The sequence below is a fragment of the Naegleria fowleri genome (assembly GCF_008403515.1).
Source record: "Naegleria fowleri strain ATCC 30894 chromosome Unknown tig30, whole genome shotgun sequence".
NCBI classification, from domain to species: Eukaryota; Heterolobosea; class Eutetramitea; order Acrasida; family Naegleriidae; genus Naegleria; species Naegleria fowleri.
Genome location: NW_025407962.1, coordinates 197130 through 210024, shown reverse-complemented (window position 1 = coordinate 210024; position 12895 = coordinate 197130). Strand labels below are relative to the sequence as shown.

The 12895-nt window shown below is 35.8% G+C and overlaps 4 protein-coding genes across 4 annotated transcripts; 3 read left to right on the top strand and 1 right to left on the bottom strand.

Annotated features, from left to right (window-relative positions):
- Positions 1-341: 341 nt before the first annotated feature.
- FDP41_002654 (uncharacterized protein) lies at positions 342-2577 on the top strand (the record flags this gene model as incomplete). The annotated part of the gene is made up of 3 exons (XM_044705872.1): positions 342-462; positions 795-1263; positions 1413-2577. 3 exons carry the CDS (start codon positions 342-344, stop codon positions 2575-2577), a joined length of 1755 nt encoding a protein of 584 aa, XP_044562852.1.
- A 2385-nt stretch (positions 2578-4962) lies between these two features.
- On the top strand, positions 4963-6015 carry FDP41_002653 (uncharacterized protein; the record flags this gene model as incomplete). The annotated part of the gene is made up of 1 exon (XM_044705871.1): positions 4963-6015. The coding sequence occupies one exon, from the start codon at positions 4963-4965 to the stop codon at positions 6013-6015; it is 1053 nt and encodes a 350-aa protein (XP_044562851.1).
- A 41-nt stretch (positions 6016-6056) lies between these two features.
- Positions 6057-6722, top strand: FDP41_002652 (uncharacterized protein; the record flags this gene model as incomplete). Its single annotated transcript, XM_044705870.1, has 1 exon — positions 6057-6722. One exon carries the CDS (start codon positions 6057-6059, stop codon positions 6720-6722), a length of 666 nt encoding a protein of 221 aa, XP_044562850.1.
- Positions 6723-8129: 1407 nt separating this feature from the next.
- Positions 8130-9949, bottom strand: FDP41_002651 (uncharacterized protein; the record flags this gene model as incomplete). Its single annotated transcript, XM_044705869.1, has 6 exons — positions 8130-8713; positions 8823-8915; positions 9131-9342; positions 9399-9751; positions 9804-9830; positions 9908-9949. 6 exons carry the CDS (start codon positions 9947-9949, stop codon positions 8130-8132), a joined length of 1311 nt encoding a protein of 436 aa, XP_044562849.1.
- Between the last annotated feature and the right edge of the window lie 2946 nt (positions 9950-12895).

Sequence of the window (12895 nt, the reverse complement as noted above, 5' to 3'; positions counted from 1 at the left end):
TAACAACATGTCAGTACTCACCAATTAAAAAAGTTTCAATTGTTTCTTCTTGTGGACACATTCAATGCCTTGCCGCGTGACCAATTTCACTCCAGGTCAGGAGATGTCTTCACATCTCGGAAAAATTGGAGTTGAAGTGCAAATCAGAAGGGTCTATGAATTAATTGCGACAAATTCATGCGCATCAAATGGAATAACTGCGACAGCGACTCGGAAAGGGCCAAAGGAAGAAGAATCAATTTTAATTTTTTCAAAATAAAAAAATCAAAATAACGTGTGTTGCTGAACCATCAGAAAAAACGTTGAATTTTACCCGAACACCCAAACAACCGTAAATCAAAATGTTCAATTGTGTGATGAAAGGAAACCACTTGGTGTGGAACACTGAATTTGAGGAAGCAAGAAATTATTTGAATTCATTGAAGACGAACCCTAGAATGACCTTTGAGCTCGGATCTATTGGTATGTTTTGAATGTTTTGAGTCTTTCTCATTGTGTTTTCATGTTCGAAATGAATCATCGTGTGCGTGTTCCACAACACAACCAACACGATCGATGTTGTGTGTGTCATCGGAATTATAACCATATTCTCTAATGATCCAATGTTGTGCACCATCGGATAATTGACCATCTCCACCACAAACCAATTTATATTTTCCAAAAAAAACAACATTCCTTTTATTATGTTCATATTATGGCGTTTGATTCATCTTTTTCCTTGTTTCTTGCTGGCCACTCCTTATTTGGATTCCTTTTGTTTTCGATTTGAAAATCTCCTTCTCATACTTTGATAGCTGCTCTCTCATCGAACATTTCAGGTGAAACAGCCATGAGAGAACAAGGCATGAGTGATCTTGAGAATGCCGAACATGCCTTGAAAAAGATCAGCAAAAAAGATGACATTCTGAAACTCGTCGAAGAATATAAGGCATTGAACAAGAAGTTAAAAGAAGCATCGGAAGACTATTACACTCACACTGAAAGATCACACAAAAACTTTGTAGAATTAGAAGAAATGAATGAAGAACAAATTCTTCACAATTTTGAGCTCGATTTGACACTGTTGAATGGAGAGACTCACTTGTTGAGAGGCATTCTTCAATTTCATGCATCCTCTTATTTGAAGGGATTTTACAATTTGAGAAAGGCCTATTTGAAATTTAAAGAAGTCTACACAACTGTTGAGAGCTTGAAAGATGAGCCAAAGACTTCTCCTAAATTTGTACACAGTGACTTATTGCATGGAGCTTATTTTGGATTGGGGTATGTTGGTGTTTGTTTAATTTAACTCTTTTGTTTACACAATGACCTATTCACACATTTCTTGACATTTCCTTACAATCACCATTTCAACATGTGTTTGTTTAACATGTGATTCATCCTTATGATCATGATTGTTTTCAATTTCGTAGTATATTCAATTTCATGCTTTCCATTTTACCTCCAACATTAGCAAAAATTTTGAGCGTTTTAGGTTTCGATGCTGACAGAGATCAAGGCTTGCATTTGTTGAAACAAGTGCACGATTACGGTGGTAGACATTTGGGCAATGGTGGATTCATGTTGTGCTTGAATTACCTCTTCATTCCTCGAGCATTACAAGACAGAGAGAAGAACCTCCAAGAAGTGTCTCCAATTTTGGAGAGAATTGGTTCTCGCTTCCCTAAGAGTGGTTTCTTTAAGTTTATTCACTCTCACTACGATAGAAAGGCAGGAGACATTAATTCTGCGATTTCAAATCTTAAGGATGCCATTCAAATCACGGCAAAGAGCATGGGCACAAAACCCAATAACTTTTTATTTGAACTCGGTGTTTGTTACATGTTGATCATGAATTTTACTGAAGCAGCTGCCATTATGGAAGATTTGGTCAAGTCAGAAAAAGAATTTGATACTAAGGGTATTTCTTGCATGCTTCTTTCAGTTTGTAAATTGAAGCTTGGTGACAAAGAAAGAGCCAATATTCTTATCAAAGACTTGGACAAATATGTGTCTAAGAATTCTCGAATTGATAAGTTTGCTCTCGAAAAGGTTGACTTGATTAAGCACATCAACACTGAAGAGGAAAAGCATTTGATGATGCTTGTATCTATTTTCCAAATTCTTTACTTGAGAAGAGATTTAGCGAATTTATCTGCTGACATTGCAGATCCACTTTATCAATTTTTCCTTAGTGTTGCAAAGGATGTGAAAATTGATGACAAGAGCAAGGTACATGGTGATATTGAATCTGGTATGTGTGTGGTTAAAGGACAATTCTTGAGACAATTAGGAAAGAAGGAAGAGTCTTCTGCCGAATTCCAGAAAGCCCTCACTTTTGAAAACAAGATCAAACTCGAAAAGCAATGGATTGCCTTCTCTCACTATGAAATTGCAGAGTCCTGTTATCTGGGTGATGTCAAGACTGAAACTGATGAAAAGAAGAAGCTCCAACTTTTGCATGAGGTAAAGAAGAGTTTAGAAAAATGCAACAAATTGAGCGGATATCCATTTGAAGAAGTGTTGCATAGTCGTGCCAAGCTTGCATTGAAACAAGTTGAGCATGAAATTAAGGAATTAGCTCAAAAGGAGAAATAAATTCATGTGCTGTTGAAGGCCAACCAGCTAGCTTGCTCTGACAAGAGATTGGACTGGAGCTGTTGTTTGAGCACTGACGTGATGCATTTACAAGGAAGTCTCTATTGATACTTGTCCATCTCGTAGTTTTATTTTGAATTATTTAGTGTATTGGTTCTCTCAAAGATCTAGTTGTTTCCAGAACAATCTCATTTTCGCCTTGTTTAATTGACATACCATGTAAAATGTACCAGCAAACACGAAAGGCATTCCAACAGTGTAAACGACTGACGCCATGAAGGGAAATTTGAAATAATTGGACAAGTTGTAGGGAAATGAGGAGATGAGACGATTCTCAGCTAGTACTTGCAACCATAAAAAGAAACATGTTGGGAAAATGGTAATCATATGCACATGGGAAAATCTAAATTGCAAATTGGACAACAAAACCTCGAGCAATGCAAAAATTCCAACAATTCCATGAACAGCATAATTATTGAAATTTTATGAGAAAAAATGTGATCGATCTAAACGTAATAGATATGAGTACTTACAAGTAACATTGTTGTCCAAGAGGTTTATATGGTTCAAACGATGAAAAAGCCCAAAAACCAACACAAACAATCAAACACGAAGTCATTGCGAGCTCTCCCATCACCCAAATGACATCCATCCAATGATTGGAGGACATGAGAGGAGATTTCACATCTTGTGAATCGTTACTTTTCTCTAAAGAACGGGTTTTGAAAAGGTTAAGTCTGAAAAGTGAAATACGCACAAAATAACACAAAGGTAACATTTGTGAGAAATTCTAAATGTGGTTGTTGAATGAAAACAAGTTGGTAAAGTAAAATAGTCACCAGAGACCACACACATGCGCATACTCTGAATAGGTATAAAGCTTTTCGAGAGGAATCTTTGCCAATCACTTGTGAAAGAATATGAGAATTAAACAGAAAGTGAGAAGGCTCCTTCTCCAATGAACTAATTACGACAGCGTTATTGTCCAATGAATTCATTGTTGAATTATATAAAAAACAAAAGACTTACTGAAATGAAGAATGTTGGAAGGAATCTTTGAACACCAAGTCAGGCTCCTCTTCGCAGGAAGTGACATTTCCTGAGAAGCTTTTGGATCTTTTTTCAAATGCTGGCGTTTTGAGTGTGGCAGTAGCGAAGGATGATGTACACTGCTTTTCAGATAAAGAAGGACGAGGAGCACCGAGATTCGTCTTCTTTGTGTTGTTGGTCTTGACGGAAAGATTTGAATTTGCGAAACCTTTAACTCCTCGTAACATCCTTCGAATATTCCACAACAGCAAAATTCCGAGCACTAAACCATTGTTGAGCATAAACAGCCAACTCTGCCAGTGTTTCGAAAGAGTAAACAATAAAATTCGTTTGTTAATTAAAGGAAGGACTAATGGGTTTGTGGGATTTTCTGCATATTTGTCAATTAACTTTATTCAGTAGAGTCCCGAGTATTAATTAAGATTTGAGAAGGTAAAAAACTCCAAAAACCGCTCAGGGGAAAAAAAAGAGAAAACCAAAGAAACGCAAGGAAGCAGGAAGGATGAAGGCAGAAGTAACGACTACATGATGTGAAGTGCAAGAAGTCACAATTAGGCGGCAGAGACGAAGACTCCATGATGTGAGGTCACATTTAAGCAATTGCTTGATAAATCCATGAAAATAATAATTTGATAAATCCATGAAAATCATGATAACATGATGAATTAAATAAATGAAAATTAAATAACAAAAATATATAGTTAGCTCAATAAAATCCGAAAAGATTCGAATCAAGGTAGACCTGCATTGTCACAATGTTCTTCCTTACCACAAGAACATTCCGATCAGAGAAAAAGGTACTTAAATAAGCTTAAGAAAGCAAGTGGGTGGGAGTGCGAATGGGAAGTCACTAAGAAACGCAAAGAGAGACTAATCTTAATTTGCAGAAAATTTTTTGAGCATGGAAAAAAATTTTTCAAGCTCAACCAAACTCTTTAATTGTTTACAATCGAAGAAGGAATGGGGACGAATAAACTCATAACGGACAAGGAAGTATTTCAAAGATGAGAAATGAATAAACTTAGAAGAGAAACTGCATATGCTTTTTCGTTGTTTTGTTTTTCAAGGTAGAGCAAGAGATACAAGAAGCTCGTTCCAGGACCATTTAATTCTAGACCTTTGAATGCATTTGAAACGTGTTATTTAAATTGAATAGGCTTTCATAAAAATTAAAACATTCCTTTAAGCTTGGGATGTTTCAAAGGTATTGGGTGGTTTCAAAGATTCAGGGGCGTTTCAAAGATTTTGGAGCTTTTCAAAGAATCCGAAACATTCCAAATCAGCTTCTTTTCAACTTAGCTTGGGAGTTTCAAATAAAATTTTGAATTGAAAAAAATGTCTCTCGATATCAGCAAAGAAGACGCTGTGAGATTGAGGGAAATCGAGGTCAAAAAATTGGTGGCCAATGAATGGAAGGTATTGCATGAAGAGCTGCCAATTATTCAGAAATCAAAAGGTAGAAAGGATATCAAGGATATTCCTACAATGAATAGAATTAAAGAAATAGTCTGCCAAAGAATTGGATATGTTGCTACATTCATCTTCTTACATACTGTTGGTACTATCTGTGGATGGTTAGAAGGTCCTTATCGTAATGTGGACAAAATCTTATTAATTCTTTACATGTTACTTGAAAATGAAACATTCGGATCCTTAAATGAGAGGAGAATTATCGCAAGGTCTACAATATGGAGAATTCATCACACAATTTTCGTTGAATTTCATGACCAACTTAATGAATGGGCTGACACTTGTTTGCAAAGAATGTTTTCAAATCCTATTATTCGATGTCTTACTGGTATAATTGAAAACGAAAAAGGCTTCAAGGATGGAACCACTTTTTTAGATGGTCATGATACACGTATTGAATATAGTAATTTAGCCAAATATCCTAAAAGGGAGTATTGGAGTTACAAATATAAAGATTCTGGATTAAGAACTCAAGTATTGATGGATAATCAAGAATTAGCAATTGCTATTTCGAAATCCCTACCATGTGCTCCTAATACAGACATTGGTATGTTCAAGCAAATGGAGAGAATTCCAAAACTATTAGATCCTAGTGTGGATGTATTGTATTTTGATGGTGGTTATTTCTTGGGAATTCCTGATTATATTGAAAAATTGCAAGAAAAAGGATATGATCTTGATGAGTCAAATTTCAGAACTCCAATTAGAAAACCAAGAAATCAAGATCTAACATACAGTGAAGCACAATATAATGAAGAATTTGGTGCTTTTCGTGGTATGATTGAAACATTATTCTCTCATATTGGTGAGAAATTCAAATTTTTCAATCCTCATTCAGTTGCTAAAATGAGTGGAGATTTGGAAAATGTGTGGAATTTAAAATTGCATTTGTGTTGTTTGACATTCATAGATTCGTAGAAAAATATAATATTCAAGTATTAGATCACCACAAGGAATGGATGCGTTCAGACTTTGATTTTCCTATAGAAAAGCCAAAATTATTAAGACCCTCTGTTAATGTTGTCCGTCAAAAAGAATATGCAGAGGAAAAAAGAAAAGCTCAATGTAACCTTATTGCTAAAATGTTGACAATGAGTGACACTGAATTAATGACACTATCAACTCGTGAAATTCTAGAATATTCACATAATTCTAATCCAGTACAAGTCGGTGATGAAGGATCAGAAAGCGGCTCGGATAATGAACTTCCAAGAAATCTACAAGAAAGTGATTCTGATAACGAAGGATCTGAGAGCAGTTCTGATAATGAAAGATTCAATTCGCAAGCCTCAAGATCAAGATCAGAAAGCGATTCGGATAGTGAAGGATCAGAAAGCAGTTCTGATAATGAAGAAAGATTGATATCACCAAGAAAGACACAATTCCCAAGAATAACCTCAGGCTCGGAAAGAAGTTCACAAGACTACACACCACAAAAACTTCCACAAAAAACTCCAAAATCAACTCCACAACCAAGAACTCCACAACCAAACACCCCACAGATAGTACCAACAGTATGTAAGAAGATGAATGTAGCAACATATCCAATTCTTTGGCAGACTATTTCTTTAATTCTATTCATTGTAGGAATATCCTTGATATCCTTTCTACCTTTTGATTTCTGAATAATTGGCAGCTCTTCATGCAATACCTTCCATTCATTGGCCACCAATTTTTTGACCTCGATTTCCCTCAATCTCACAGCGTCTTCTTTGCTGATATCGAGAGACATTTTTTTCAATTCAAAATTTTATTTGAAACTCCCAAGCTAAGTTGAAAAGAAGCTGATTTGGAATGTTTTGGATTCTTTGAAACGCGCCAAAATCTTTGAAACGCCCCTGAATCTTTGAAACCACCCAATACCTTTGAAACATCCCAAGCTTAAAGGAATGTTTTAATTTTTATGAATTTTGGAACCACTAATGAAACAAGGAACATGCTTTGGAATTTGAAATGACTAATGGGACTGAACCGAGCTTCCAAGACACAATAATGAAACGTTTCAAAGTGAAAGCGTCGTCGTGTTGGTGCAACAAGATTTGGTTGTCATTTTGAATTCTCCTTTTCAAACGGAGTATAATCTTTGGAAAGAATGAAGTGGAATGGTCCTAGCCAGCATTTTCATCATTCCCATAAATGTGCAAAGGTTTTCATGAGAGAGATGTTAATCACTACAAATTAGCAGGCTGGGACGTAGAAAAAATGGTTTTCTGATGGCAAACCACAATATTTGGAGGGGTCATTATTTTGGAATCTTTTTTCTTGTTGTTTGATTGACAATGCGCGGGAAGAAGAGCGTCGTCGGACTGCTAGTTGCAAATTGTCGAATTGAAAAACATTATTAGGACTTTTTCCATTCTTCCAGTGGAATTGTTTAATAACAAATCATGTCCGCCACCCTCTTCTTGCCTTCTTCACTTGTCACACCCAACAACAACGGCAGCAGCGTCAGAAAATCCATGGTCCTCCTTATTAGTTATATCGAAATGTTAAGTCATTTTGGTGTCACCATCTCACTCTCATTATACCTCCAACATGACCATGATGATGAGCAACTATCCTTCTTCCTTGAACACCAATCCCTCGAGAAGGAGTTCATCGCCTTTTTCATCATTCAATGGACGCCCTTATTCGATGGTTTTTCATCCAAACATGATGCACGCCCCACAGAACTTGTTTCCTTAATGGAGGAGATTCATTACATCACATACTCAACTCTATGAGAAGAGTGTTTATGTAGCATTGACAAGAGATCAACTTATTGGCCTTGAACAATAAATGGGCCAATAAAATTTTTATATTTTCAGAAATAAAGCAGTTCATGGAATTGTTGGATTTTGGCATTCCTTGATTTTTTTTAATAATACAGTGCAACAGAAAGCTGGTTCGCTGCGGCTGATGTTTGATGAGGCTCTTGTGTGACATAATGACAAGCGTATTTGAAAATGATAAATTTCAATAAATAATTATTTATTGAAAGAAATTACAATACGATGATCCATAGGGCACTGATTTTCCTCCTCGCCTACCTGCTAAAAACTGGTGCATGATGTATCGCATCTCATAGAGCTTGGTAAGAACTGGAAATTTTTCAAGGCCAACAGTTCCTCTAAAACAATAGCGCACTCTATTTCATTCATTGGGTCAGGAATAAACTTGAAGGGTGGTTCAAAAGAGGTACCTCTCGATTGTTGATTGTGTCCATGATGGAAATTTCTACTTGATTCATCATGTTCATGTTCACTGCGACTTCTTGAATCATCACTTCGATGTTCATCAAGAATTTTCATCCATAGTTGTTCTTGATTTTTCTTAATAGAGAGAGAAAATAGATAAGATTTCAGATCAAATACCGTTTCAGCCCAATAAAATATTCCAACGAATGAGGTGATGTTGAATGATCTGACGAAAACATATGGATTCGAATTCTTGAATATATAAACAATATTGGAAGCTTTTGCTTGTTCTTCCCCAATTTGCTCTCCAATGACAAACATTTCAGAAAGAATTTTCTTTGAAACTCGTTTCCCTTCTTCAAGATTTTCAAATTCATTTGTGTGTATATTAGACGGCTTGTTTGTACCAAATCTCACATCCATTTCCTTTACAATTCTTTCTAATGATTGAGTTTTTGCTCTCATTGGTGTGCTTGAGGAAGAAAAGACGTGCACTTTCTTCAAACCCTTCCTCATTAAATCCTAAATTGCAAACATTTTCGCACATACTTTCAATAAATGTTGTTAGTGCAATAATTCCCTCTGTGGAAGATAAATTAAAAATATCGGACTCTCTTATGGCGTAACCAAAAGATATTCCGTCTGAGCTATTGTGATCATCGTGTATCTTGATAGATCCCCAACAGCACCCACACAAGCACCAACAACAGCGGAAGGCATTCTCTTGGGTGGCATATCCAAAAATTCCCAATCCTTCAAGAAACATGCACTGAAACTTTGATACTAGTAAACCGTAAACTTTGATCTTTTGTGCATTTTTATAAGAATGTACTTTTTTTTGAAAAGGATGGACATACAGTCTTTAAGCATGCCTTTCATTTCAATATATATTTTAAAATGGTCTTTGTGTGTCCATGTTTCAGCTCTCTGTCCTCCACATTTAAAGAACACGAAAGGTTGGTCTTCAAAAATATGAATCTGAGCAAACGCGTCTGGAATAAGCCTTGCCTTGTTCTTGAGTGATGTACCTTTAACAGCATATGAGTCAACATATTGGACTGCTTCTTGACTTGTTTTGATAGATGAATGTTAAAAGAGCAAAATACACAGTTAGTATCAACATACGTTCCGAAAATAATGTTTTTCCTAAATTTAAATTGGTGATTAAGAATATTAACAATCATTCCCATCAAAGTGGATTCCCAAACATTATCAGGAAGAGACTTTTGTGATTGTAGAAATTCATTATACACAGTCATTATTCTTTGAGATGGAATATCCTTCAATTGAGCAAATATTTCTTCATTAATCATTGATCTTGAATCTTCTTGACTTGTGAGAATCTTATTTAGTTTGCTGATAAAGGAATAATAGTCCATCCAAGAGGAGCTCTGTTCAGTGGCCACGTTTAATTGTTCATGAAAAATGTTTGAAATTTCCTCATACAATGGATTTGTTGTAATGTCAATATTTTCATTCTACGTGTTTTGATGACGGACACAGGTTGCAATTATTCATTAAAAAGCTTACCTCAATAGAAATCAGGGAGTGGAAAGCCTATCTTCTTCATTTGTTGCAAATTTGAATGGACTTGCATCATCATGCTGAGAAATCTTGTCCAACAATTTCTTCACCTCTTCAGACTCCTCCAAACTGCTCTTCTTAATCTTCTTCATTTCTCGGCTTCTAGATGTCAGAGATGATGATGATCCGTATTTTGTTGGTGTCTGAGATGTACTTCTTTTCTTGCGAAAAGAGCAATCAACAAAACGTTGATGCTGAAGCAGCGTTTCAATGAGAACATGTTGTTGAGGTGCTTGTTGTTTTTTTTGATAGTAGTTTTTCCCTCACGACAAAGAGCGGATTCGATTTTTTTATGGCACTTTGAGGTTTGACGTTTGGCATCGAGTCACACAAATGAGAGACAAGAATGTTCGTTGCGAGTCAAAAGGGTGATTTTTACTCTCGAGACTCTCTGTGGATGTATTTGATAATTTTGGAAATTGACAATTCACTGATGCAAGACCTGCGAAGACATTGAAGAGACTCTCCAAACGACTTGCAGTTCGTTTCAATTTCTGAATTTCATCTCTGCATGACCTGTTGATTTCATTGACACACTCAAACAAAATCTAAACCAGTAGATTCACATTCCACACTACAACAGCCCATTTCCTTGGAGCTATTGCAAACTTGTCGATTTTAATAGTTTCGCATAGATGACCGACATGAATAGGAAATATTTTTGTTAAAAAGTCGAGCCCTTAAAAAATACCGCAAGATGAACATCAGAATTGACTCTTGCATGCTCCACAGCCTGGAAAGACGTTTGGAAAGAATTGAACAACAAGCGAATTAGATTTCAGCTACCCTCAAACAATTAAACGCCAAACTTAATGAATATATACGAAATGAAAAGAACAGAAATTGTGAAGAAAAGGCACGGAAGCCATTAGATCATTCGCATCACTTGTTACAATCTTTACAACATCATCTATGTGACGCAATCACCTTTAGAGAAAATCCATCAGTTGAGAAAACTAACGATCCACCAGTTGAGAAAGATGAGAATACATTATCAACATTGAATCAACCAACTCCATCAAAACAAGAAAAAGAATACAAGCCAAAGAACAAACCTCGCAAAACAAGAAGGACCACACAAGCTAAAAAACAATCATCCACCGACAAAGCCAAGCCAAAAAGAAAAACAAAGCAAAAGAACAAACTTCACAATCATACTAATCATGGACAAAAAGGCAAGATACTATATTTGTATTATGATGATCAGTGCTATCAACAATTCGATAAGAAACGTGTAATGAATGTAAGAACAAGAAAGAAGCATCTCACCTTATATTGGATCCAAGACTGCTCTCCGCCCTTCAACATTATTAATTGTTGTGACTTAGAACTTTGAAGACAATGCTGGTAATCGATACATATCATTATTAACATATCATATCCATCAACACTATATATACCTATTCATGACCTTTTTACAATAATTGACGACTCAACCTTACAAACCAACGAAACCATATGCATTAACAGACAAAACACTGCTTTATTTTTGCCTTCTGTTTGAATCATGGACTCAACCCATGTTAACAGTTGCTCAACACAAGCATGTAATCTGTTAATATTTGATATATCCTGTTAAAAACATTCGACATTCAGAAGTAGTATCTAAACGAAAATGAAGTCCAATGTTGTTTTATGACAAGTATTGAGGCACCGAAGGGCCAATAAACAATATTTAATTTTTTTTGGGTGTTGTTAAGGCTAAAATTTTGAACCTTGGCACAGCTGTTTACAAAACATCATTTTCCTTGCACCTTCGCTTGATCAAGCCAATTCCCAGAGGGACTGGTAATCTCTAGTGGTTCCGACATTACTTACAACACACTTACCCAAAGTCGAGTGTTTGATGTGCAGAGATGAATTTAGATAAATTTAATGTTTTTTGGGAAGATTTGAGGGCCCTAGAAAATTCTCGAATCTGATCTCTCAAGATGATATTGGATTCGAGTGCTCTTTTTTCGTAAAATACTGATCAAGTCCTGACTTTCGTATTGATTTTTTGATGAGCAGTATGTAAATTCTGTCTTCACCACTTATTCATCAAAAATGTCGAGATCTCTTTCTCACCTATTTTTATGGCAATTGTCAGAAAGTTTTTCATGTGAAGGGTTGAGAAAATATACATTTGTATTTACTATATATAAATAGTAGTTTTTTCATCTTTTCTGACAGCTGAAGAAACCAAGATTCATTCAAGCATTGTGTTGCACATGATCAGAAGTACTCTTTTTAAGAATTCATTTGTTGTCTAACTAATTTCAGCTTGTTCAATTTGCACAACATGCAAAAAGTCACGATAAAGACCAAAGGCATTCCAAAGGTGTAAACTATGGAGGATGTGAAGGGGTGTGTGAAATAATTGGATAAACAATAAGGAAATAATTCAATGAGACGACTCTCAGCCAATAGTTGAACCCATAAAAAGAAACCTATTGGATACATGGCAATGATGAAAACATGCCAAAATCGAAAATGCAAGTTTGAGAGTAGAAACTCCGTGACAGCAAAAATTCCAACAACTCCATGAAAAGCGTAATTACTGTTTCAACAATGGATTTCAAAAAACGAAATAAAATTATAAACACTTACAAATAACCATCCATTCTCAGTGGTTTATACGGTTCAAAAGGAGCCATTACCCAAAAACCAACACAAACAATAATGCACGATGTCACCATCAATTCACCCAAGATCCAAATTACATTCAACCCTTGTTTGGTCCATATTGCAGATTCAAGAATCGATGGATCCTCGCTTTGTTGTTTTCCTTCACTCGTTTTAAACCAACCATAGTGAACAATTATTCCAATAACTGTGTGACAAGAGAAATACAAAGTGAACACCACAAAAGTTGCGTTCGTAAGGAAGGAGAAGAACGTCAAATGACTCTGTCGAATAAAGACCAATTGATAGAGCAAAAGAGTGGCATGCGACCAAACACAAGCACAGGCTCTAAATATCAATAGCGCTGTGGAGTACTGAACAGAGTGAGAGGAGGAATTTGTACTTTTTGGAGAAAGAAGACTGGATTCAAATAG